This window comes from Papilio machaon, chromosome 8, assembly GCF_912999745.1.
Source record: "Papilio machaon chromosome 8, ilPapMach1.1, whole genome shotgun sequence".
Taxonomy (NCBI): Eukaryota; Metazoa; Arthropoda; class Insecta; order Lepidoptera; family Papilionidae; genus Papilio; species Papilio machaon.
Genome location: NC_059993.1, coordinates 3,238,628 through 3,265,433, shown reverse-complemented (window position 1 = coordinate 3,265,433; position 26,806 = coordinate 3,238,628). Strand labels below are relative to the sequence as shown.

Here is a 26,806-nt window from a genome sequence, read left to right as displayed (position 1 = left end):
GGTATAAATTAAATGAGAAAATGAAAACTCATGGAATATTCATATAATCGTAGGTCCTTGTTTACTCTTTGATCCTTGCATACTAATTGGATATAAATAATATTATAGAGGTAATATTCCAATATCTTTTAACACATCTTACTATATGTATATGTTGACATACTTGAATGATTGTTGTAATTATAATTAATTACTATGACACATTCTTATAAGTTACAATGAACAATAAACCCAAAATCATGTATCAAAAACATCAAAAGAATTTAATCAGCGTATCAAAGGTTCCAATTAGGAAAAATCGTATGCCACATACAAAGGAAAATTGAATTGGAAAATGAATGATGGAAAAATTATGAATATAACACTTTACACTAAACAATTTTACCTTTATAAAGCTGTAGGCACAGACATATTAAAAACAGACATGTTTGTGTCATCAATCTAAACACTGAAATGTTCCAGAATAAATTCATAGATAATAAATTACCAGCCAGTGATATGTGTATTTATATTTTCTTATTTCCATTAAATTCGAATATAGATCTTTATGTACTTTTAACTTTGTATCCTTTATATTTCGAGAGAGTTCACATTGAATCCAAAATTTAATGAAACTTGAGATTACAATTGAATTTAATTCCTTGTAAATTCGTATTCCAAATTTAATACCGCAAACATTCACCATTTTAGTTTTACGTCTTAATTTCTCATCTGAGTAATTCTGAGTTTTCATTTCCAAATTATCTTAAGATATCAGTCTAATATACAATAAAATTAATTCAGTAAGAAGGAAATCTCTTTAAACTTCATGACATACTCGAAAACCTTGAAACAGTAGTAAAGTACTAAACTAGTGGTAAAGACACACTGTGGTATATAATACTTGACTTATCAATAATTAAACATACATATCAAATTATTTTATTTACACAAATAACAATATACAACAGTATTCGTAACAATGAAAAGGAATTATACAAAGTAGAAGTTTGCCATCTTTTAAAAGCTTCATACCGAGATTCCCTTACGTCATTTCCGTACTCCCAAGCCGCGGCCCGCTTCCCAACAAAGTTTTCTGCATCGCGCAGAAAGAAAAGATACTCCTATTCCGGAGTGAACAACGAAATCCAGTAGACGATCAGCAAGAGCCGAATCATATGCTGAGAGATGGTCTTTTCTTCCTCACGCTCTTGTTGCTCAAGCCCAGAATCGTCCCAATCACCTGTAACAAAGAAAGAGGTAAGTATCCTGAACCTGATATTCCACTTATATGATTTTTAAGTATATAATCTTTGATGTCGAATGTTTGAATGTCCATTGCTGACAGTCTTAGTAAGTCTATGACACAAGCCTTCTGAAACCATCCAGAAACTTCAATTCAGCTCTACCAAGTTGTCTTCTGATAGAAAGCATTCAGTGATCAATATCACGCTCGAATGTCACGATATTGTCCGTCGAAGAAATTTCTTAGTACATATTGGTCGTACCTTAGAGACGGAGTAAGCGGCTAGCTTGCGGCGCGGTGTGGGCAGCAGCAGCGCCAGCGAGCGCGCCTCCCGTAGCAGCGCGTGGAAGGCGAGCGCAGCGCCAGCGCACGACTCCGCCGCAGACACCTCGTAGAACTGGCAACCGAATCGCAATGACAGCTCTTGACCTTCTTCAGCTTTGACACACCTTCGAAGAAACAAAATAATGTCGTTGAGTATTCAACTAAGAATATAATAAACAAAAGAAGTTAATGAACATCCTAATATTAAACCACACTTGCGCCAAATGCACTTTGTCTGTTTTTTAAAGAATTCTCGGGAAGTACCTCGCATGTTCCAGGTCTCTTTTATTCCCTAGCAGCGTGACGGCTGCGCAGCCTGGCAGTCTCGTCCTCTCCAATAGAGCCAAGAGTTCAGCGGCGGCCAGAAAGGAGCGCCGGTCGCAAACAGAATACACGACCGCGAAAGCATCTCCCCAACGCAAGTGGTCCGCCAGACATCCACGTTTCTATTGATCAAAAAGTTTCATAAGAATCTGCAATAAAGCTGAAAAAGAATATTTTATTTGATAAAACTATTTACCGCACATCCACATGTATCCAACACCTCTACTTCTGAGGTAGCACCATCAAACGCTACTCGATGTTGATAAAGAAAATCTGAAACATAAGTAATACTTACAATACTGTCTGTCAAAAAATAAGTATATACAGCATATATAGTTCTAAAAATGAAATCTCCTAACCGATTAAATGGATGAACGTCAAACTTTAAATGCAATTTTTAGAGTTCATATCTTAATTTTAAAAAAAAAACTTAATAATAAGTATCTTATGTGTTCTTCCAGATTATGTTCTACATCTGTGCCAAATTCCATAAAGACCCGTTGAGTCGTTCCAGAGATACCTTCAAACAAATATCCATCCATCCATCTAAACATTATAGTCCAGTCATTTAAGCTTAAATTAGGTAAGAATCTCGGAATTCGAGATACCCAGCTGTAAGTCTGTAAATACTTGTATATTGACACCCTAAATGTTGTCTCAAAACCTACATATGGTAGGGTGTAAGCAACTATTAAATTTCAAGGTCAAAGGTCCCAAAAATCGGTTTCTCGCGCTTTCTTTGGAAATATCTCATTTCCTATGGGTTTTTTGCTATTTGTATTTCTTATCAATATTGTAGAATACAAAATTCTCTACAAGTTTTGTTTAAAAAAAATTTTTATACGGTGAATCGTTTTCGAGATAGCGGGCGGAGAGCGCGCGGTCACAGCATCACTTCAGCCTCCGGTCGAATACGCGCCATATAGTTGATGAACTATCATTAAATCAATTATTATAAATATTTGTCAAATTAATTAATTACTGACAAATTTGGATGAACTAGCTGCAGCATTTGAGGAAGAAAATTGTTCGGCCCAGAAATTATTACAGAGTGGAAGTCAAACCTTATTGGCAGTCTATAATGTTCCGAAATCTGTGAAAAGTCTCGATCATCTTCGTTACATGCATTACGTCAAGTCTACAAAACTTAATAAACCTGTGCAGCTATCAAATATTCCACCAACAAGTGCAGCTGCTCATCAACATTTCAACCGTGTATATTATTAAGTTCAAACTTGGTTAGGACATGATTTGGAACCCCAGATATGGGGTTGGGCAATACGAAAAGATTTTCTCGAGCCTATCATGACAATTTTACCACCTGCTCCAGAAGATTTGCTAAATACAATTTTCTGCAACTGCAAGAGTGGTTGTGGTGCGCGATGCGGATGCAAGAAAGCGGGCTTGCAATGCTCTTTAACTTGGTAACTTGGTAATGGGCAAGCTTGTCTCAATGTTCTACGATATCAGAGCGACATTAACGAAGATGGAACCTTTAGCCCAGAAATCATGGAAGAACTTGAGACAAATGTCGTTGAAGACGATAATGAAGACCAGTTTGAAATTTACCAGCAGCCAGAAGACGACGATGAAGAGGAAGAAGATGATTAAAATTATAAATTGTAGTTTTTGTACCCTTTATTTCATTTTTTTACTTTCAATTTAAATTAATGTATTCAATGATATTTTTAATAAAAAGATTAATTCATAATTTATTTGTTTTTTTCATCATGTAAGAAGATATTAATATTAAGTAGGCTAAAATTCAAATATAATTCCTATATTTTCATTAACAATTCTGCAATTACATGGGCAGGTAAGTGTTGTTAAATAAATTAATACTGAATAAAAAGTGGATAAGTTAGGAAAAAAATGATAAAGTATAATATAATAGTTGATAAAAAATTGACAAATATTTATAATCATTGATTTAGCGATAGTTCAACAAGTATATGGCGCGTATTCGACCGGAGGCTGAAGTGATGCTGTGACCGCGCGCTCTCCGCCCTCTATCTCGAAAACGATTCACCGTATAAAAAAAATTTTTAAACAAAACTTGTAGAGAATTTTGTATTCTACAATATTGATAAGAAATACAAATAGCAAAAAACCCATAGGAAATGAGATATTTCCAAAGAAAGCGCGAGAAACCGATTTTTGGGACCTTTGACCTTGAAATTTAATAGTTGCTTACACCCTACCATATGTAGGTTTTGAGACAACATTTAGGGTGTCAATATACAAGTATTTACAGACTTACAGCTGGGTATCTCGAATTCCGAGGTGAACTTACTAAAATGACTGGACTATTATAATATTAGTAAGATTTATTGCTCTTTTCAAATGCGCATTTCTAATTAATCAGCTTTTTTTGTTTTTACTTCAAGCTTTCTGATAAAGTCAACGTCCGTATGTTATCGGGCGCCGGCGTCGGTCAGCCTTGGCATGGCACTCCCGCCGACTACGATGCCAATTTTCGCAAATAAACTCGTGCATTGGCATCCAGAGCTTGGCAAGACACAGCCCTCCCTGAGGGCCCATCATCGAACCTATTAATATCTGTCTGTCGCTTATTACTTATAATTATGTCCATACAATTTGGAACACGAATAACAACATTGAATGCCAAACACAAGGGCGTAGTACAAGGTATAATATACTCACCGCCAGTAGAGCTGTATTCGCCAATGTACCGCTTTGTCAAATACCGCACAACCACCGCTGTAACAAACAAATGCATTAACGTAAATGACTTCTTGACATAATGATATCGAGTATATTTGCAATCATAACTTTGTTCGATTAAATTAAATGAAAAAAATTCCAAGTACGTTCATAAGAGTGATTCTTGCAGTTAAAGTAAATGTGAAAGTCGAATCCAGTCCGCACCCTCAGACGTTAAGAAAAAAGGTCCAGACAGTCTAGACGTGGGTGCAGTACAACAAGAGGTTTCTATCATAGAAAGCGAAAAAGCCGACTCCAATGACTTAAACTATGTCTCAGTGATAACTAATGAAATTCAATTGGATCCAGAGAAAGCAACAATTAGTGAGAGGTGTAACAAAAGTTGTATTTTATGAGACAATTTATAACTACAAGCAACAATTAGAGGGAAAGCAGACAAAGGGTTTTGCTTTAATACTAATGTAACTAATAGCAGTCTAATTAAACACTATTTGTGCGTAACAATTATTTTCTTCAGTTGTAATATCTAAAAATGCTAATTGGGCAAAGAAATAAATTGCAATAAATTCTGCTTCATAATTCCTATTGTTTCATATGTTTGAAAACTACTTGTTATTTTTATGATAAAACACAGCTAGAATTAGGCTTAAGAATTTATGAATTTTGTATTAATAACTACATTATCAAACCTCTGTAAGTGATTTTAAATGTTTTCATGTTATTGTAATATTATTTCAATAAAACGCAATTTTTTTCTTCCATAGTAATATTATAAACAGTAAACATTTGTTTGTTTGTTTGCATTGTATAAGCTCCGAAACTACTGAACTGATTTTTAAAATTATTTCACTGTTAGGAAGCTATCCCCGTATGACATAGGCTATATTTAATACTAGATTGTTTTTTAATTCCACGCGGACGAAGTCGCAGGCAACTGTTAGTATTCTATAAACACGAATAGTAAGCTATTATAAATGTTAATAGTTTATATTTACCTTAACATTGAACGCTTTATAGCCATTAAGAACTACGGAAGAATTCAAAAAAATAATAAACAAACTACGATTAAAAAAAAAATCATTCATCTTCTTATATATATATAAAAGAAAGTTGTGTTAGTTACACCATTTATAACTCAAGAACGGCTGAATCGATTTGACTGAAAATTGGTGGGCAGGTAGCTTAGAACCAGGAAAAGGACATAGGATAATTTTTACCCCGTTTTCTATTTTTTATTCCGCGCGGACGGAGTCGCGGGTAAAAGCTTGTTGTTTATAAAACTGAAGCATGAGTTGGTAATAATCACAGTAAAAGCATGTAATGTTTGAATACAGCACTATAATAATAAATTGGATTATTATCGGTGGACGGCATAGTATGTACTAGTTCTCCATACATCTCTGTCATCCGTCATATCTGAAATCACCCCCTTCTTACGCATATTCTTCTTTCACACAAATCATCCATACTTTATTTTGTCTTCCTCTACCTTAGTAGCCAATCTCATTACTTTTTTGTTCGCGTGTTCATCATCCCTCCGCATAACATGTCCAAACCACGCTAACCTTCTGCTCCTCAATTTCTCGATCACTGGCGTCACTTTCAAATGTGGATCATAAACAGGAATATAGTTCGTCTAGTGATATCTTTATGTAGCATCTCATCAGCTCACCCGTTTTATTGAGTTTATCTGAAGTTGAGACTGAAATATATTCCATGACAGACCAGTAAATATGCCGCGCAGTCAAATTTACCAGCTCCCGTTTACGAGCATCTATTACAGCGGAGAAATATTAACGCTATTTGACTGTACTTGTTTTATTTCATAGTATAAACTAATTTAGTTTGCGATAGTTAGAAAACAATATTTTAATTTATGTGTTTTCAAGCAGTATTTTTATTACCCGACTGACAAGAGGGTAATGTCTTTTCAACGTTTGTAAGTTTATAATGTATGGTTTTTTATGTATGTAAATTTCACTGTTACGGCCTAGAACCTGAACCGATTTTGACAAGTAAGGTATAATTGTATACGTCTTCGTACCCGAAGTGTAGGGTATGGTATAGGGTATATAATATTGACACATATCACATATAGTGTACGTAAGAAATAAAATTCGAATACACTGCAAAACGAGTTAAAATTGTTAAAATATATATTAAACTGTTTTTTTTTTTTTACTATAAAACACGGTTATAACATTTGTTATATTGTAATCTTATATAATCTAAAAGCGTTTACGGACATCCTCTGTTTATCATTCCTTGGCAAATAATTTAAAAACACGACCAATGATCATATTATTTTACCCTGAACATTTTTTTATTTTACTTTTAATTTGGCATGTGTTGAGATTACTCGCCACCGATTTATCAATAAAGAACACATAAAAGAATTGAATCCGTTCAACTTTTAAATTGGAAACAATCGACTGGTGTTAATTGGGAATTCCTGGTTATCTTTTTAGGCTGTCGAACTTTCCTTTTAGGTGCGTGTACTTGCAACAATTTAATTCGCAATACAATTATCGACTTACATTTTATTTCATAAAAGGTATTACGTACGACAGTACGATGTGGGTGACAACCCAGATGTTTTTAAATAAAAATATAAAAGCTATCTTTTTTATCTTTTTTACCTTATTTTATAAGAAGAAAACTTATTGTGTTTTCAGGCGTGCTCTTAACCAGACTATCTTAGATATATTTTGTATGCCAACAGCAAGTTATATTACATTATCATTAAATTATGTCAATGATTCTATGTGACCATAGACAAGCATTGAAGTCAGACGAAGTAATAAAAATTTAATAAGACGTAACATTTTTTATCTCGCACTTAGACCGGCGAAAAAGTTGTTGAAGAATTTCTGATTAAGACATCATGGATAAGTTAATGTCCTATTCGATACTTTCTTGCTTCAACAAACAATGTCTAAATTGTGTAAAAATTTATACACGTAATGTTATGTAAATGGAAATTAATGTCAATTAAATTTCAACAGGTATATCTTAATACGTACATATTAATTATTCAAAGTATTACATAAGTCGCATTCCAACTTAAAAAGCGGCATAAAATCTGAGATTACAACTTTGAACACACTTTCATATGTATGTATGATTTTCGTTATATTTGAATCCAATTATATCCTTACTCTGCAAACAAAACAAAAATTAAACTACATAGAATACATAATAGGTATCATCGTAAACTAAATGTATTCGGATATCTGTTATTGGCTTTATGAGTTTAATTTTTCTGCTCTCATTTGTTTTGCTCGATTCATTCATGTGAATCGATTGTTCGTTTATTACATTACTCCTTAACAATATCTAATAAAAATATGTTATAAGTACGAAACAAGCGAGCGATATTTTTCGTTTTATAATATACCCCAATTTTACCAACAAGTACTTTCACCATTGATAAGAGTTCGACCGATTCAAGGTGAGCTACGTGAACATTATTCTCTCGGTGACGTGAACTACAATCGTAAAATCTGTCTTGATGAATGTTGTAACAGCAAGAGATGTAGCTCTTGTTATAGAAACTGATATGACACCGATAGTTTGTGGATGCCGCCCATTTGTAATTTGCCTAAGTTAATTCTCAAGAGCTGGCAAATTAAATATCGAACGAGTGCACAAAGTGATGTATTATATTCCAATACTTTAAGTCAATTGGTTCAAATTGAAGTCACTTTGTAAATGAATTCGTTCGATATGCAATTTGGCGACTCTACAATTTGCTTAGGCAAATTACAAACTGGCGGCATTAGCGATCGATCGGTGACAGATATATCCTTACGAATATACGAATATTACGAATACGAATCTGTTGTATAACACGTCCCAAATTTAAATAAGATTCAAAGATTTAAACGGTCTCCGGCACGCGACCTTTCGAGATACGATGTTGAAAACTGGACGCTTCTTCTTTTTTTAATGTTCGCAATAAATTACCGCTAAACACGTGATTTGCTTGCGTGCAAATAAATTTTGCTGTAACTTTATTGGGAAAAATAAATTCATATATTATTTACACACAATTTGCGATAAATTTTTGAGTAATTTATAACTTTTGTTTATGACAACGATGACCTTTTAAAAATAACGAGGTGAAATTAAATTTTTATTCAAAAAAATGATAAGGAAGAAGCTGTAAAAATAATAAATTTCACGGTTATATCTTTGAACAAGGTTAAGGATAGCAGTTGGTCGGAATAACGGCATTAAAGGTGACAAGTCGAAATGAAAACGGTAGCGTGAAGTAAATATTAACTAAGGCACCGCTGCGATCACAATCGACGTTAACCGCACCGGCCTCGGTAATTGGAGCCAAAACGGGTCGCTTACACGTTCTTAAATCCACGTATATCTGTAAACCGCACTTAATTAAAGTCCTTTCGCTCGAGTACCGGATAATCGTTACAACTATATTCAAATTACCAAAAAAAAAAAAACTATAATGAACCTTTCTCTCGATTAAAAATGTCAGCGGTTCAGTTCACGTGCTAATTCGAGTTTCTCTTATAGAGCCCACTTTTGACAGGTGTATTAGTAAACAATATTGTTGAGTTGCGCATGACCCAGAAGTCTAGAAAACCGACATTAGCTAAAATCGGCCACGTCAATACCGATCAAATTTAAAGCTTTACAATTAGACAATAATTACAACCTCGATTGCTTTCTATAGGCATCGTCAATTCGTGAAAATTGCGACGATTGTTTTACTGTGAACTCAATTTGACATCGATTCAGTTATGTAGGTGATTCAGAGCGTCGGTGTATGTGTGGCGGGTGTCCCAGCAGACGTGTGACCGGCTGACTCACTCGCGGGCTCGCGGTCGGCATGCGGCCGAAACCCTATAAATACAGTTGCAGTTGGCATTTAACCGAACACCCGATCTATGATCCCGAAACGCATTCTACGGGTTTTATGTTGACTGTATAACTTTGATTTGCGACGTCCCCTTCTAAACTCGTAAAGTATGCCGCGAACAATGTTTTCTGAGACTGTATTACCTCAGGACGGTAATGGACGTTGACATCAGGAATTATATTCGGTAAACCGAATGCTATGGGTGCCGGCGGCGAGCGTGGGTCGCTGCGACTTCAAACTAACTGCTTAATCACATAATCAAGATGCTGGTCGTGATTGATTATTTTGTTACATAACTCTATAATGATAGCTGTTTTACTATCTATAAATATTTGTTTCTATAAATACAATGTAGTAGAAACTCAGATCTTACCTTTAACAATTGTTTTCAGCTTTGAAAAAAGGATACATTCATTCAATAGGAAAACATACCGAGAAATTAAAAGTAAATTTCTAATCCTACAATAAATGTTACTATATACAAAAAAACACACTCAATCGAAAGCAAATAGTTAACAGATAAATTAAAAGTAAAATATTCGGTTATCAAAGGATTAACTTTTATTATATCAATGGAAAGGAATTATTACATACGTGGGTGTTAAGTCGACTAGTCTTACCTAACATAACTTAATTGTTATGTTAATTTGCTTCGAGTGTTTCCGAAAAAACGACATCCGATTGCCGCCTGACATCCGCGAGCCGTCGCAATAAATCAATTTCACTTGTGTTAGCTTTCGCCAACTTATTGTTTATACTTTCTATTGCATAGACGCAATTTATTATGAATGGTAGCATTTCACGGATTATTAAGCAATAATATTTATTGGCTAACGTTTTGTTGGATGACTTATTTGTATGCTGTGTGCGGAGAGTCTGAGAGTCTGCGAACACGAATGGGTTTGATCACGTACCTGACCGAATTCGGCGGGTAATTCTTAGTTTGTATGCTTCGCATTGTTTTAACAAGGTCTTATGCAAGTTTCCTGTTATACAGTATTAAGAGAAAAAGTTTTTATTTTAAATCAATGGCACAAAACGGTATATAAAGAAACTTACGACACTCTTCTATGAGAAAATTGCTGTAGTTTATCGATATTAAAATTTGATGCGTAAGGGGGCGTGCAAATTTCATGTTAAATATGATCACAGTCGAACCTCTTGTAGAGGTATATATCTACCCCAAATTTCTCGCTTATTTATGTCATTCGTCGGGACCGGATTATGACTCTCGTTTATATAGATTCCTCGCTTACTCAGTTTCAACTGTATTTAGATAAGGAATCTTTAGAAACTTATTGGTTGATTTGATCATAATAATTGTAATCTTTCATAATCAACTATTTCAAAGATGTGCAGAATCTATTGATTTAGTTTAATTGAAATGTTTTACTATTAGAAATGGCGGATACGTTTATCAGGGACAGTAACTTATTTGTCTCTCCAAAAAATTTAATTTGAAAGTTTTCATTTATAAATACCGATATCTCACAGCTGATTCAACAAGGTCGGCGTATGCGACGAAAATTAGACTGAACGCGTTTTTCTTATGGAATGACAAAGATAAAGAGTACGAGTTATGAATAAAAGGAAGGTTTTCTGTCATCAACCAAAATGATAGGTGTTCCTTGAATGATTCTAAACAGTTTATAGAAACAAAACATGATGTAACAAAATATCAAGAAAAAAAATTAGATGAAGATCATCAGCTAATTAGATGATCGATCAGTTTAAAAAAGCTTTTACATAAAAAGGCGTTTAAATAGACTAGCTAATGTAAAATTAAAAACACTAAATTTGTGATTTAAAAAAATCTGCCACATATCGACTTTTTAAATAAACTATTAAAACCAAATGTGAGACCAGAATCCCCATTTGAAACATATTGTTATATCTGTTTTGTGAAAGATAATGACAGGGATGACGTTATTTATTTACAGACATTTTGGTCTGAGAAATCCACGTACAAGTAGTAATAAATAAACATTGAAAGCAATCCGATAATCATATCTAGATCTCAAAGGTTAACGACCTCATACAGTCACTAGTCCTCCAATCGATAAAATATGACACAGACATAATTAAAATAAGATAGAAGATACATTTTCTAATAAAATATCCGGCACAATTATACAGCGTAGTAGGTACTTCCGAGTGAGTTACATAACGCTGTACAAAACAACTTTCCATCAATGTTATCATGTCGATAGTTTGAATTAACACCTACTTTCCTTTTCGTTTAATCAAATAGGGTGTGTACCTTCGTACACTAACCTAGTTTTTATATCTCTTAACTTGGTTATTCGGTTAGTATATTATGTCAAAAATTTTGATAAATATATTGTAACCGTATCAATACTATTGATAAAATTATTCTATTTTTTCTTAAGTTGGTATAGAACAACGGTTTAGCGACCATAAAGTTGGTTATACCTTTGTAGTGTATGAAGTTAGTTTACGACCTTACCTAACCTGTATTTCCCAAATAATTTTAGAAGAAAAATATAGGCGGTGATGGCGCAATTCATAGGCGTACACTAAGTCGTTGTGCTAGAAGGTTAAGAATTTTATTTCATTACGATTGATTAACGGAAGAAATATAGTAAAACGGAGATCTCGGCACATTGATTTCTTCCGTATTCCACAAAATTAATGGCTGTCAAAGATTTTATTTATTGTTTCAATAATTTAAATATGTATATCCACAAACAAAGATTTGCTGAGAATTTTACGTAACAGAAAATGAAATAATTCAGAAATTATATAATAAAACAGCTTCTATAATCAGATTAAATAGCAATTTAATAAATTAAAAAGATACATTAGACATTTATTAATTAATTTGCTAATATTTTATCTAAAAAAATGCTGGACCACATTTTAATTAAATAAACAATTTTAAGATGGAAGTTTTATTTAATATAAATTACATAACATTATTATGTAAAAACTATAAACAATATGTAAAAACTACTAAACTAAACTATATAATTATACCAAACTAAAAACAAAACTAGATTATGTAAAAAATCGACCCCAAATCGCTGCGATCGCAGGGTAAGGTGCCCAAGAGACTGGCGGCATTTCCCCGTTGAATAGCCAGGCTCAACCTTTGTCCGAAATGCGCGCCAGCCCTTGGATCTCCTGAGACGTCGATAAGGCGTACGGAAATCTCCTTGAACAGTTGACGGGCTTCCGCACCCCAAGGCCCCAAGGTCTCCACGGCAAAAGAAACAAATATATACGGCTCTCCCAAAGCTGCATACTTACGCCTTTTATTGGTTTAAGATTATGCTGTCTATTCTATACAGAAAAACACATTTTCGTTTGCCTCGTAATAATAAAAAATGGCGTGTTCCATCTAAAAATTTAAGAACTATGTTTATTCAGATATTACATGCAGATGCTGATAAAATTAGATATAAACAAGTAAATCCGTGTTAAAAATAACTTACGGGGGAGGAAAACACCAACCAACAAATCACCCGTCATGACAAAACATTTCAAAATATACAGCTTCGCCAATTCCGGCATACGACCACTCGCACTTTTTACAAACGTTATTTTTAGATGTAGACATGGCTGTTAAATATTAACGTGCTGAGTCAACGCTCTGCACCGTGTGTAGATATAGAAATGTGACAAGATCCCGCATTCTTAGTGTTTCGCAGAATTATATTGTTGACTAATGTATTTACTACAAGCGAACGTTGAAATTAGTACTATCTAGAATGTTTTAAATGATCAAATAAATTCAGATTATGAAGAATAGAATCTTTACATCAAAGGAACTATTCCCTTTTTAAAATAAAAGTAGATAAAATGAGCATTGAAATTGAGCTCATTTAAGCAAAAATTAAAATTACCAATTATGTAAATAACGCTGGCTCATTTAACTCGATTTAATAAAATAATGTAGAAAACAATAGATTACAAGATTAACTAGGATATGGAAAATCGATTCGAAACATAACACGGTACATCCCTTAAGTCCGCTTTTGCCAAACAATGAAGCCCAGCAACTGAGTAAGCCGATACATATCCGGCTTAGGATGCCTTTTGTATTACAGGGCTTGATTACTCCAACATCGCACACAAATACACTGAACGAATAATCTTGATACTTGCCTATATCTAATTATCAAAATGTGCGAGGAAATAAGCAGATATGAATGATGGATTTCCCAATTACAAATACCTGGTTGTGTAATAAATTCCCGCTCTTAAATTAGGTACTGCAATCGGGAAAAGCAGATGTGGGATAAGTGAATACCGATTGGTTGGGAACGTAATACAACGTCACGAACGCTAAAAAATATTGGCTATGGCTTTCCCATTTTATTATTTAAATAAATAGTTATTTTAAATCATTTATCCTCATTACTATATCTGTTATTGCTTAATTAAAAGCTCACAAAATAACCGGTTAACGAAAATAGTTGGCAACAAGATGCAGAACAGACGAGCCAACATAAACAGAAGTAATTTGTGGGGTTTACCTGAACAGATGTGGGAGCAGACTGCACGATTTGTGCACCTTTGCATATTGCTTTTGAATACACATCCGTTAGTAGGGATATATTGTTTACGATTCAAAGAGAAATTAATGTATTCTGCCATATATTGTAGGTATGTTCGTACGACGAAATATAAATAATAAATGAGTGAATGTAAGAGGTCAAGGATTCGAACTATATTTTTTAATATTACATTTCATTCTTTTGTAATACTGCTTTGTGGATATGTAATATTACTTTGATATTCATTTTTTTATAATATATTAGAAAAAGTTTTAAGTGACGTTAAGAAAAGTTTAGAGAAATACAATAGTAGTAAATATAGTAAATATAGACAGATGAAAAGTAAATAAAAAGTACAACTGTAAATAGAAAAAGACTGTACTGTACCGCACAAGTCATAATGAAATGCTCCGAGTTGGTTTATTGCGCAGTTGTGCATCGGAATGCATTCGTCAAACAAAAACATCGGCGTCAAAACAATCAGAGACGTGCATCTATCTTATTGATATTAGCTGCGTGGCCCGACAGCCTATTGACACAGTGGCACTTATCTGACATCTTAGAGTGATAAGAAACATTACCCGCAAGCGTATAACAAAGAGAGTTTCTCTCGAGCAGGTGCGGGAAGTGCATTTCTAAATCCCGGCACAACCTGATTACCATATCCCGCAATACAACGTTCATCGCTTCGAGCGATAGCTGATATCCGAAGCGATTCAGTCCATCCCAGTTTAACTGACGTGCAATAAATGGTGCACCGTTGTTTATTCATAATAAAATCAAACGTGTCCGAGTTTGCATGTAATAAGCAATGAATACTAATATAATTTTCCTTAAGTGAACAAAAAGTGTATCTTAGATTATGTAATAAAAATAATCTTCGTTTACATTGCGTGAGATTCGATCTTTAACCATCACATTTTAGAAGTCATAATCCTTTAGGAACAGCCACTCAAATTAACTTGCTATTTATTTAATTGTCCTTGAATCACACTCTCTCTGTTGGTCAAATTTCGATGAAATTTGATATACCTAAAACCTTAATTGCGAAGGAACATTCGATACTTTTCATCGAAATCGTTCAAGTAGAACTTATGAAGTTTCAAAATCTTTTTAATTAACATGTCGTAACCTCTGTAGAAATCACTAATTATTTTTTTTAAATAGTACTAAACTTATTCTAGATTTATATCGATTACTCAACATCTAAATCTTAAATACAACTCTTAGATAACATTATCTTTCATCTCTTATCATTTGAGTTTAAATTTGATATAAATACTCGTAAAACTTAAGCACCTCTCAAAGTCGTCAAAACATATCACTCTATAGCAAACTGTTCGAAATGTCCTTCTATAAATTTACCTTTGATAGTTTAACGTTACAGTTATTTGCAGAACTACATCGTAATTATGCCATAGGTGACAGAATGATAATCAAGAAGTCGAATTCGCATAAATTCAAAATATTCCAGTGGTGTTTAAAATTCAAACAGACCTGAGATGAAACCTCTTAAATTATAAAGCTTATCTGTCTATAAGGATACTTAATAAACAAAAGAATTACTAATTATAATGTACTAATTTTAATTTACGGGATAAGTTGACGTAACGAAAATTTCTTAATGATATAAAAAGATAAGACAATGTAACAAAAACATGTTAAAGAAAAACGAACAAAGGATCAATAAGAAGGGTTTAATTAAATTAACTATCCAAATCCCCAATAATTACACGGCCATTAAATTATTATTCGGGTTAGGATCTTTGAAATAAATCAAAGAACTTTTTGTGGACCCATTAAAGATAATTTGATTTCGGCATCCTCAAATAGGATGTCTGTGTATGGTAAAATGAGTGCTCTGATTTTATACGACCTTAGTATAAGTAAAGTTAACGGTTGTAAAATGGTAAATTGAAATTGAATTCTTAAAGTGCATATTGACAATTTAAACTTACCCGATTTACCGGACCGAGGGCTCCCGAGCACTACTACTCTTATTCGATTAACCGTCATCTTCATAACTACTAAATTGCACTGTAAACACTTATTATAATGTACAATAGAACTTCTAAATATTACCCTGTAGCTTTTGCAAAAAAATATTCGTAATTCAAAAATGTTGGCGCCAAAATTAGCCGTTGCAAGATGGCGGAGACGCGCGTCCAACGCACGTGCTAGCGAGCGACTGCAGTGTCAAACTAAATTGGCGCAAGACACTCCACTCGCCTAATGGAGTGAGAACTATTTGAATTTCGATGCCATCTAGATTTTTATTGAAAGGTAATGCATGAACCGTGTGAAATGCAATGGCGGATTCACGTTACTGAACCGAGTTTTTTATTTAACCAGTGCCAAACTTGAGAAAAAGTAATTACACTTACCGAAAGATAAGAAAGAGAGTTGATTGACGACTTTCCTGTTGATTTGCCGCTTCGTGAAATTTAACAAAATTTATATGTGGGCATGTGAACTGATGAATCATTCAGTTAATTTCAAATCTGATAAATGTCTGATAAGCAAACAAACAGCAAACATTTAAAATTTAAATGGATGATGCGTAGACCAAAAAGCTTTGAAGAAAAAATAGAAAACATTAGCAGCAAAACTTTTTATGACATCAACCGTCATTTTGATAATGCTTCAGACTCTACTGGAATGAGTGAAGCAATACTCCAAGAGTTTTGCTAAACGTTGACAAGCATTTTGCAGTGAATAAGTTGATGACTATAATAATAAAAATGAATCAACTAATAAACTTTGACGAAACTGTTATTGATACAACCATTACAGATAATAATATTATTTAAGAAATACTAATAATACAGATTTAATAACAACGATCGAAAGTAATGATTTCGTTTATGTATCGTATAATTATCAGCTTGATATTCATATCCACAAACTAACCTAAGGTTCCCACATTTTATGATACAATTAGATTAGAGATTAGATCATTTTGTCATCGAAAATAACGATACAGAAATGTCATAAAATTATTGATTTCTAAAAGTTTATATTTCACATTTAGATAAAAAATAAAAGACGTTTCCACGGAAATGGTTAACATTCAAACTACGAAGTGATATCTACAGCGTGTTTTAATTAGCCCATTAAATAGTTTGAAATAGAAAGTGGTTTGAATGATGAATAACCAATAACTTGAATTCATTACTGCTTCGAGAAACAACAATGGAAATCTACTATCAAAGATATAAAATTAATAAAAAAGCTAACTTGTTTAACGGACAGGTCTCTTTTTAATATACAATATGATTCTATAAATATACCCTTAATTGTATTAAAAATCTTTGGTTTTTTTAAACAGTAAAATGGTTCAAGTTATTTTAAGACCTGATGTAGTTCTTCAAAGAATAATTGACAAGTTCTATATTTGAGTACTGCAATTGATTGGAATAATTCTGACTAACTTCAATTAACTGTTTGTCAGTAAAATGTTTTTATAATTGTAGTCGTTATTATCAACCACAAGGCTTCCATTGTTGTTTAATTTACTCCGAGTATTGCTAAAAAGAATAGTCCTTGCATTACTCTTTTTACTTTGCTCATCTGTGGTATTTTTGCAACCTTGACCAGACCATCAGTCGATCTTGTTTGTAGTATTAATAGGTAATTGTACATAGTATTTATAAAACCGATTAAAAATAAAAGCGTTTGGTAAACATATAAAGAATTCGAATATCTCCAACCAATCAACGTAAATATAACCCGACTTTATCCGATCGCTTTTTAATCACTTTTTTATATACACTGAGTAATTTATATCAGTTGAGTCATCTGTGATATAAAACAAAAGTTGAAATAGAAAGATACTCTTTCTAATGTAAACTTCCCCGACGAATAAAAAGAAAACTAACTTTTGTTTGCTTTTAATGAGGTGACTATGCTAACGGTTCGGCTATAATATCTCATGCAGGAATTTTAACAAGCTCTTTGTTAACATTTTCTAATCGTGTGCTTTCGATACATCGGAACAGGCAGTAAAAACTATGCATCGTGTAAAAAATAAAATATATAATGAGAATTTAGAACAGAACAAATTAAACGTAGTATAAGTTTGAGGTAAATAAGAGTATGTAAAAATAGTTTGAATAAAAGAATAAACATCTGTATCTTATTATCTCACTAACAGTTGCCCGCGATTTCATTAGCACATAATTGAAATAAGGAAAAGAAAAAAAGTAGCCTAAATCACTACTGCACGTATAAGCTACCTTCCAGTAAAAGTCTCGTCAAAATCAGATCAGCTGTTTTGGAGATTACCCGAAACAAACGCGAATTTACAGACAGACAGACAATAAATTTTAAATTTATTTTGTCTTTATCAGCAACGCTAATACATACACAACATACAGTACACAACATAGTGTGCGCGATTTTTTTTCGGTTTAGTTGGTTGGTAATTGTAATAAATTTTTACTTATTTGTTTCTCATTTATCTATCTATACAGTTATTGAAATTGTAGTGTCTGTCATGTAAAAAAAAACATCAAATTTCTTACATATGATATATTTGCTTACTAAATAATTTTATTCGCCTGTTTATCCACAAATCTAAGTTTGTTCTTTGTATTGTATTTAAAAAAAGGTCTAACCATTTTTCTCCAACCACCCCTACTTCTTAATAGCAATCTAAGTTCAGTTTATCTGTAGCGTCAGGATGCTCTAAGCGCGAAGCTACTCTAAAAATATTAACAAAACAAACTATCATGCACATCACAATCTCGAGTATTCGAGTTTATTAACTGCAACCGAGATGGGGCTCGCCGGTCGCACCCGACGGATGTACAAAAAAAAAGATTTAAAAATGCATCGAAATAAAAATGAAAGTACGCATACTGCGCGGACGACACCTGTGGAGATTGTAGGTCTTCTTTGCGGTCGTACTCCCCCTCACCAGCGTCCCCTTCCACCCTTTATAATATGTTTCATAGGAATGGGTAATAAAGTATTTATCATACTTTATTTTTATAGTTGTTCATTGCATTTAATGTTTAAATTTTGAAACATTAAACCTACTTATAAAGGTATCCATAAAATTAATGACACCTATAGAGTGTTGTGGTAAATTAATATTCTAACTTCTAACCATTTAAAAATAGGTTATTAATTGATAACTTGAAAAATGGTAGAAATACTGTATAATAAATACACCGATACTAAAAACTAGCCAGGTATTGTAGAGAAGTGGTCTTAATTATACTTGGTTTGACGTGCCTTACTTTTTCTTATTCGAACCCAGACAAGGCATCTGTCAATCAAAGATATAGAGCTCATTTTGCAATTCCTATGGACTTGTGAACGGTAATAGTCCGCAGTGTACTGACTAGTTCTCTTATTTACTCTATTATGTAAAACATGTAGCAAGTTAAATCGTTTTATTAATTAATGCCATTGACCCTGACTTTATCTTGAGACACAAAAAGCATGGAATTGATTTTAGTTGCCACAGGATTTAAAAGTCGATCGCGATTGTCACAAGCCGTTATTCCTATTAAGGTATTTTTTGTTACATTAAACATTGAAGGAATTAAGTAGGATTATTTTTTCATATACCATTGCTCTTAAAAGTAGTCAAAGAAATTTTAAATAACTAGTTACTACATTTAAATTGTGACCATCATTTGTGAAGTTCCAAGACACAACAGAATGCTTTTTATAAAGACGCCAAAATTCCCATAGAACGAGCATAGTTAACGGCCTATCTAAATAAATTAACAAGAATTCAATTAAAAATATGACAACATATCGCAAACTGATTATTCGAAACATTATAAATATTAATACAATAAATTCCCACGACCCAATTAATGATGGCAGCACTGTACTTGACGGATGAACCCAATAAAACCGTAGCGACGGGCGTGACCGAGGTATCCCGCGGCTCCTGTTACAACATCTATACCAATATTATTCGGTAGCCAACCGATCCCAACAAAAAAACACAGTCCACCGCAAACTCCATCGAGCTAAATTCTGACTGACGAGTAATTTAAAGACGGGATCCTGTCTGAAAAAGTATGTTAAGACCATGCGTAATTGTATCAAACGTGCAATTTGTGTTTTGCATTCCCTTCGTGAGAATTTTGAGCTCAACTAATTTGTTTTCTTTTCATCCAAATGATATGGTTCGTAATAACAGGCTGAACGACATGCGACAGATATATTTCTACGTACATGGTGCGAATATCTTAGTTAATTAACGAATCTCTTATTTAGACTTACGATTAAAATAATACAAAATAATTTTTTATTCCCTTCGTAAACACTGTTAAAATAATTCAAATCAAAGTAATAAAGAAATAATGTAAAGTAATCATTTTTTGGCACTAATTGTCGCTAGTATCCTCCTTTTATCCTAAAAAATATTTAAGTTTCATGAGTATGAATGGACCTTAATGTATAAATATTCGCTTTCAATTTAAAACATATTATAATGTAATTAAAATCAAAAGTTGTAAAGATACGCTGTATAAACTTTACACGTTTTCACACTCCACGTGGACAGTCATATGTTCAATGGCTTAACTTTCACGTGATTCTTTCCTTAATTACTTTCCGTCTGCGAATTAAGGCCTACTACCAAAAGTGTATTAAAAACGAAGTTATTTTTTTTAAGTAGTCCTTTGTGACCGACTTGCCCCAATTTTACTGTCGACTTTTTTTGCGGTGTGGTCATCGCAGACGCATTTATCTCCATCAGTCCATCGTGAACTAAATTATACATAAAAAGTGTACGTGTCAGTGCTTCGTCCACACAGCGAATGTGCCGTAAAAAATTCAAGTCCCGTATGCAATAGTGTTCCTTATTCTCAAATACATAACGAACATTAATTTTCACATTCGTATTCAAATCTGCTTCAGATACCGCACCCTTATGATTTACGACCTAAAAGAATTTATGTTTCAAGTTTACATTGTCTTAAAAAGTTAAAGTTAACTTCCGTAGACTCGTGATCTTTCTTAAATGTATTTGACACTACATTTCAAGAAGATTTCACGGTCACAGAGAGTCCCAAAATAACTTTTCTTTAATACGTAATCAATATTGATGTATATTTGACGTTTACAATGTTTAATTAATAGGTAAATATTTAATTGTTTCTTTAGTTTTTAGATATGAATAACCACAAAGATTATAAATTTTAATATTTAATCCGAAATCATTCGTTTCCAATTTTTTTTCTATTACCCTGTGTAACTTAAACAATTTTATTTAAGTTAAAAACGTTTTGATACAATACACATAGTTTATAAAGTTAATTGGTTTTTAAGCACTTCATAAGGAACCCTAATAAAATAAGTAATAAAACTTTGCAATGAAACAGTAATTAAAATAACGGTGTTTGATCGTTTTACAACTCAATCATTTAGCAATTAGTGACACTGGTCAAATAAAACCATTACTTAAGGCCAATCAAAATATTTTAAGTTACCCTATTCTAAATCTGTCATTGACGTCTTTATTAATAATAATATAATACAAGTGCTATTTTCATTTGTTTTTCGGTTCGATGCCCCTTCTCCTAGAAACCTACTACTACTGGAAAATTATTTTATCTGGACAAATGCTTCACCTTTAAATCTTTAGTTTGCACTTAAGACATCGTCGACAGATCATACAAATGTCCAAGAGGATCAGCTCTGTCTTACATTTCTAGATTGTTCTTTTATCTTCCGACCTGATCCAGTCGCGCGCTTGTTATGTTAATTGACTATAGAGATCGTATTTCTTCCTAATCCTAATCAGTGAAATTTACCATTACTTTGTTGTAAGAAAACAAAAATACATGTAATTCTGATAGCGTCAAGTAAAATTCCGCTTCATACGTAACACAAGACATATGATGACGCAACTGTAAGAGCTTATCGAAGTTAAAAACAATAGGTCAAATATGAGCTGTATGTTATTTTGCTTTTTAAACAAACACCCATGTAAACTGACCGTATGCTGACGTGCAAATGTGTCACCACTGTGATAACCAAGCTACATTATAATGCACTTTACTCTTTATTGTTTATAAAGTACTTTAGTTAAGTCACCTCTGACGTCTTTTATTTTATTGTTACATGGTACAGCTCATCTTATTTTTTAAAGCCTCAAGTGTCAATAATAATAATAGTTGTCATCTGTTATATTAGTACGTTAATTTGAGTTTTTTTTCCGCTTACCTTTTCATCCCAGGGGAATCCATCTAAATCCAACGCTGTTGGTGTCAATGTAAATTCGAACACTATGTCAGATTTTGATTGTATTAACTAAATAAAATTATTTGTCATTACACAAACCTACTCAACTTAAAGACATTGCTAAAAGTAGGGCTGCCGCATGCATTTAACATAAACCTGAACGCTGATAGCTAAAAAACGCAGTTCAGCGTCTTGACAATCCTTGGCAGGTCATGAAAAAAGACGTCTACACTTAACACATGACGTCAACGAGTTTAACAATTTTTTTTTACATTACAAGGTGGCAAACGAGCAAGCGGCCACATGAATTTGCCGAAATGGCGAAGCGACCGCTGCCCATAAACCTTCGCAATTGCAGATGCGTTGCCTACCCTCAATCGACGAAGTAGGAGACGCACAAAAAGAGAATATTTAACCTTCATATGCATCTCCTCCTCCATCAAATCCACCTCACCTTCCCATCCTTTTCTTATAAGAAAAACGGTGGGAAGGGAAAGAGGACTAAAATTAGGCCTCCGACACCACACTCATTATACGAAACGTGGAATTACTTCCACTTCACGTCTGTCTTTTGTGTGGTCGTGGTATTTCATCGGGCGAGCCAGCCAATTCGTGCAACTGATGTTGTTGTTGCTGGCGTTTACCACTGTTAAAGATCACTAATACGTCATTTAACATCACTATGCATCATACAAGCCAGAAGAATTCTCAGTACCTCAACAACTGGCATCCCTAGCTGAAAGCCTTGTAAGGACTCCACAAGTAATGTTTTAGTGCTGATAAACGTATCGGAAATAGTGATGTTATGTAGCAATTCGCTTGTTCGTTTTGCTTGCGCTATGCACGCTCGTATATTGCGATGAGGATCAATGCGATATGTCCCTGCGATGTTAGTGCTGTCACACTGTCTACATACATTCCCGTATCGAAAATATTTTATAGATAAAATACATTGACAAGCATACTGAAGATAAGCATGTCAATTTACATTACAAATGTAGGGGTAGAAATATTTTTTGGTTAATAAAAAAGGTAAGCAAAAATCTGAAAAGTGCCAAATGCATACTTTCAAACATACAGAAAGGTATTACATTCATACTAAACTATATGACAATTGAAGAGCGTCGGAACAAAAACCGATAAGTCACATTTTTGTTTTTTTTTGGAAAAGAGTAAGAAAATTACAGTCAAATTGATAACCTCCTTTTTGAATTCGGCTAAAAATATGGTACATGATTCACAACCAATTGGCATCATAAAAAAATGTCAAAATATGATTTATCGATTTTTGTTTCGACGCTCATCAATTATGATTACATTTTTGATTTTTTTAAATTAAAAATTAAGAGATATCCAAACATTTTTCACAAACACTTGTCCTAGTTATTTATAATTATGATGGATACTATAGTTTCTATTCTTTTAATCACCTTATTATCCCTTGATGCCTGCAATATGCATGCATTTGTTAAATCAATATAAACTCTAACAGCTGTGTAACAACACGTTTAAATTGGGATCGAAACAGATCACTCGTCGTGATATAGTACTACTATTGACCTAAAAACCGTCAACAGTTATCTGGCAGACATAATAAATATTTTATAGACATCTATTACTACATTTTTGTCACCAAATCTCTTGATATTTTTCATACAATGTATTGTAGTCTCTCGTGCCCCTTTAGGTAGAGGTGACCAGAGTTTTTTTTTTTGGAACGAAGTTCCTTATCGCGCGTTGTGAAAGGGGGCTAGACGGAAAAAATTATTACGAAAAGTTGTCACGACACTTTTTGCTATAGTAAGTATGTTAACGACGAATGAGCGCTACTTCACCATGACAACGACGTGACAATATATAACGAAAATTCATAGAAATAAAATGTACTTCTTGTGAAGACTTAAGTTTTTTATTCATAGAATAAACATTGGTTCCTTCACTAATTAATCGAAAGGAACTTCGTTCCATCCGGGTCCCTTGACACCTCTCAAGTTTTTTCATACGAGAAAGACACTTAAAACCACTAAAATAAATTTTATATTTTAATAAACAAACACGTACTTTAATTACTCAATTATTATCAGTGTGGGAACTAGAAACATGATGAGTACACGGAAATAATGTATGTAAAATAATGTAGGTGTCGCTACTGACACAAGCAGCTGGGCAATAACACACATGTGTTCAATGATACAGTTAAAACAAACATTCAGATGAGCTGTACGCAAGATTTAATTATAAACATCTTATTGTGACTACATCGTAACTGAAAGCTATGAGCTATCGATTACCGTAGTATTAACAAACAAATTTCTGATCTACTGATGTTATATTCTTCATTAGTTTGTAATGCTTAATTTCATTTTAGATATAATAAAATAATTTGCCAAAATTAAGCATGTCTACCAAGTACGGTTGGTAACAGGCAGGTGGCTGACCGTAAAAATGAAGCCAAAACTTTAAGGTTTATAAAAACTTGTGCGTCGAACCCACATAAGTAGGATAAGGCAAGGGAATGACAATGCATGTCTACCAATGGTTCTTTCGAAGTAAACACTTTGATTTCGTTAGATTGACACATAAATACAGCAGTCAATTTAATGAAAATCTGAAATTAATAGCACAATTTTTCTAGTATCAAGATACTATCAACAAGTATCAAGAAGCTTTTAAATAGTATCCTTCTAGTAGTGTTGTAAGAGCTTAAAAGAATTTCAGTTATTTGAACTCAATTTCGGCAATTTATTGATGTATTGATTCTTTTTATAAATACAGATTAAGTATTCACAACACAGACACATCTCGCACTACGGTAGAGAACGAAATATTTCGCAAGCTAGCGAAATAGAATCACTAAAAGTATCGTGACCGAGTTCGCATAACTGGAGCATTTCGTATCACGTCGTATTTAATTATTAAAACGTAAAACGAGACAGACTATCTCATCATTCTTATTATTCATCTAAAGAAATATTTTAATTGGAAGAAAAATGTCAACTCGTGTTTTTATTTCAAGCATTTTGTTACTACGTTAAAATAAGAACTCAATTAAAAAAATTGAGAGCTTTTTTGTTGCTGGCATTTTTACGTTGCTCTACATTTAATTTTTGTTGAACGCGTAAAATATATTTGTGATCTGATTACCATATTTAGAAGTATTTAAATTACATCTTGAATAAGAAGCCGTTAAATCTTAAGCCTCATATAAGATAACTAATTTATTCATGTAGTGAAAGGCTAGTATTTGAAAACTTGACTCATAATACGTTTGTATTGACAAAGATCAAGGCTTAGTATTTTCCATCAATAAGTCTATTACGAGTTATTACTTTGAACAATATCGTAACTGGTAATCAGAAATCATTTTTAATAGTATAATAGACAAACAAATCTTGTGTGAAATAAACCACTAGTCTACACCTAAGTATGGACACCACGGACCCTACAAATGTATTTCTTTTCTATTCTGTTTTTATATAGGAGCCTAAGTTAGGATTTGAAGCAAATTCGATGGTTAATAATTTAAATTTCACAAGGCTTATGCGAATCAGGTATTTAGATTAAACCGCACAATTAGGTAGTGCCAACCGACAAGATGCCGCATGAATAGAATTGGGAACACTGTCGTGTAATGGCTGACATGTATTCTTTTAATTTAAAATCTACTTAAAACAGGATCTATACCATTATTTCGATTTAGCTTACGGACCTTAAATATTTCCTTTAAATGCAAGATTGCGTTAACGTAACGACTTTGACACCATCTGTGTTGTGTCGCGATGTCCACCACCTGTCGCGACACACTTTCCTTGTTTCCAAGCTTTAATGTAGCGATGTTATGCTGGCCATTCCATGCTCTTACTTAATGTAACTTTGGCACTAACTGTTTTTTGAATTGCAAGTGTAAAACATTCGTTGTATTGAATTACCATTATAATTAAACTTCATAATTGCTGATTTATCGATATTAACTCTATCATCTGGTACTATTAAAAATAATCTTCTCCCTTCCGCTATGACTAACCGTGGGTTTCTGAGATTGAATATTCGTTTCAACATATTTTTATCTCTGTTGTGTCAAAGGTAATGACAATAATGATGATTTTTTACAGAGATTTTGGTCTCAGAAATTCACTATTAGATTTCAAACTACAGTTATACCTGTTAAGTTCTTAGGTTAAATTCGTTCATTTTATAAGACGGGTGACCCCTAAATATTGCGTCGTTTTATAATATTTTTCTTTGTACATTTCCTGAATTCAATCTAACATTAATGTGCGATAGTATATATTCAACGATACACCTCATTTTATTGTGAATTTCTTACAATGTTGATGCGTTTCGATCAATGTATCGTTGTCTGGCATAGATAAAGTTTATCTGAGGTAACATTAAGCGCGCGTGCGTCCAACAGCGCAATAAATACGGAGGCGCCGGCACGGGCCGACTGGACGATATCGGACACACCTACCACTGCATCTATAAGTGATTGTATACACTAGGCACTAGAAATTGGTGTTTTAGTAATTCGCGTTCTGAAAAAACTAAGACCATGAAGATAAATTTGAAAATAAGGAAAATTTTAAAACTGAAACATACTTATTTCTTCTTATATTAACCTATTTAGCGTTT

General features: G+C 33.2%; 1 protein-coding gene across 1 annotated transcript; it reads right to left on the bottom strand.

Annotated features, from left to right (window-relative positions):
- Window positions 1–801: 801 nt before the first annotated feature.
- LOC106720654 (ras-related and estrogen-regulated growth inhibitor-like protein) lies at window positions 802–16,187 on the bottom strand. The gene is made up of 6 exons (XM_014515382.2): window positions 15,922–16,187; window positions 4,538–4,594; window positions 2,070–2,146; window positions 1,814–1,995; window positions 1,488–1,674; window positions 802–1,222 (listed from the first exon to the last, which is right to left on the bottom strand). The coding sequence occupies exons 1-6, from the start codon at window positions 15,983–15,985 to the stop codon at window positions 1,154–1,156; spliced, it is 636 nt and encodes a 211-aa protein (XP_014370868.1). The 5' UTR covers window positions 15,986–16,187; the 3' UTR covers window positions 802–1,153.
- Window positions 16,188–26,806: the final 10,619 nt, after the last annotated feature.

What these genes read in the sequence shown, in the direction of transcription:
- LOC106720654 (XM_014515382.2), bottom strand. Translation starts at nt 15,985, where the DNA reads ATGAAGATGACGGTTAATCGAATAAGAGTAGTAGTGCTCGGGAGCCCT. An exon ending in TGGATACATGTGGATGTGCG is followed by an intron (nt 1,996 to 2,069) that starts GTAAATAGTTTT and finishes TTTGATCAATAG; the next exon opens with AAACGTGGATGTCTGGCGGA. An exon ending in CCGCTTACTCCGTCTCTAAG is followed by an intron (nt 1,223 to 1,487) that starts GTACGACCAATA and finishes TCTTTGTTACAG; the next exon opens with GTGATTGGGACGATTCTGGG.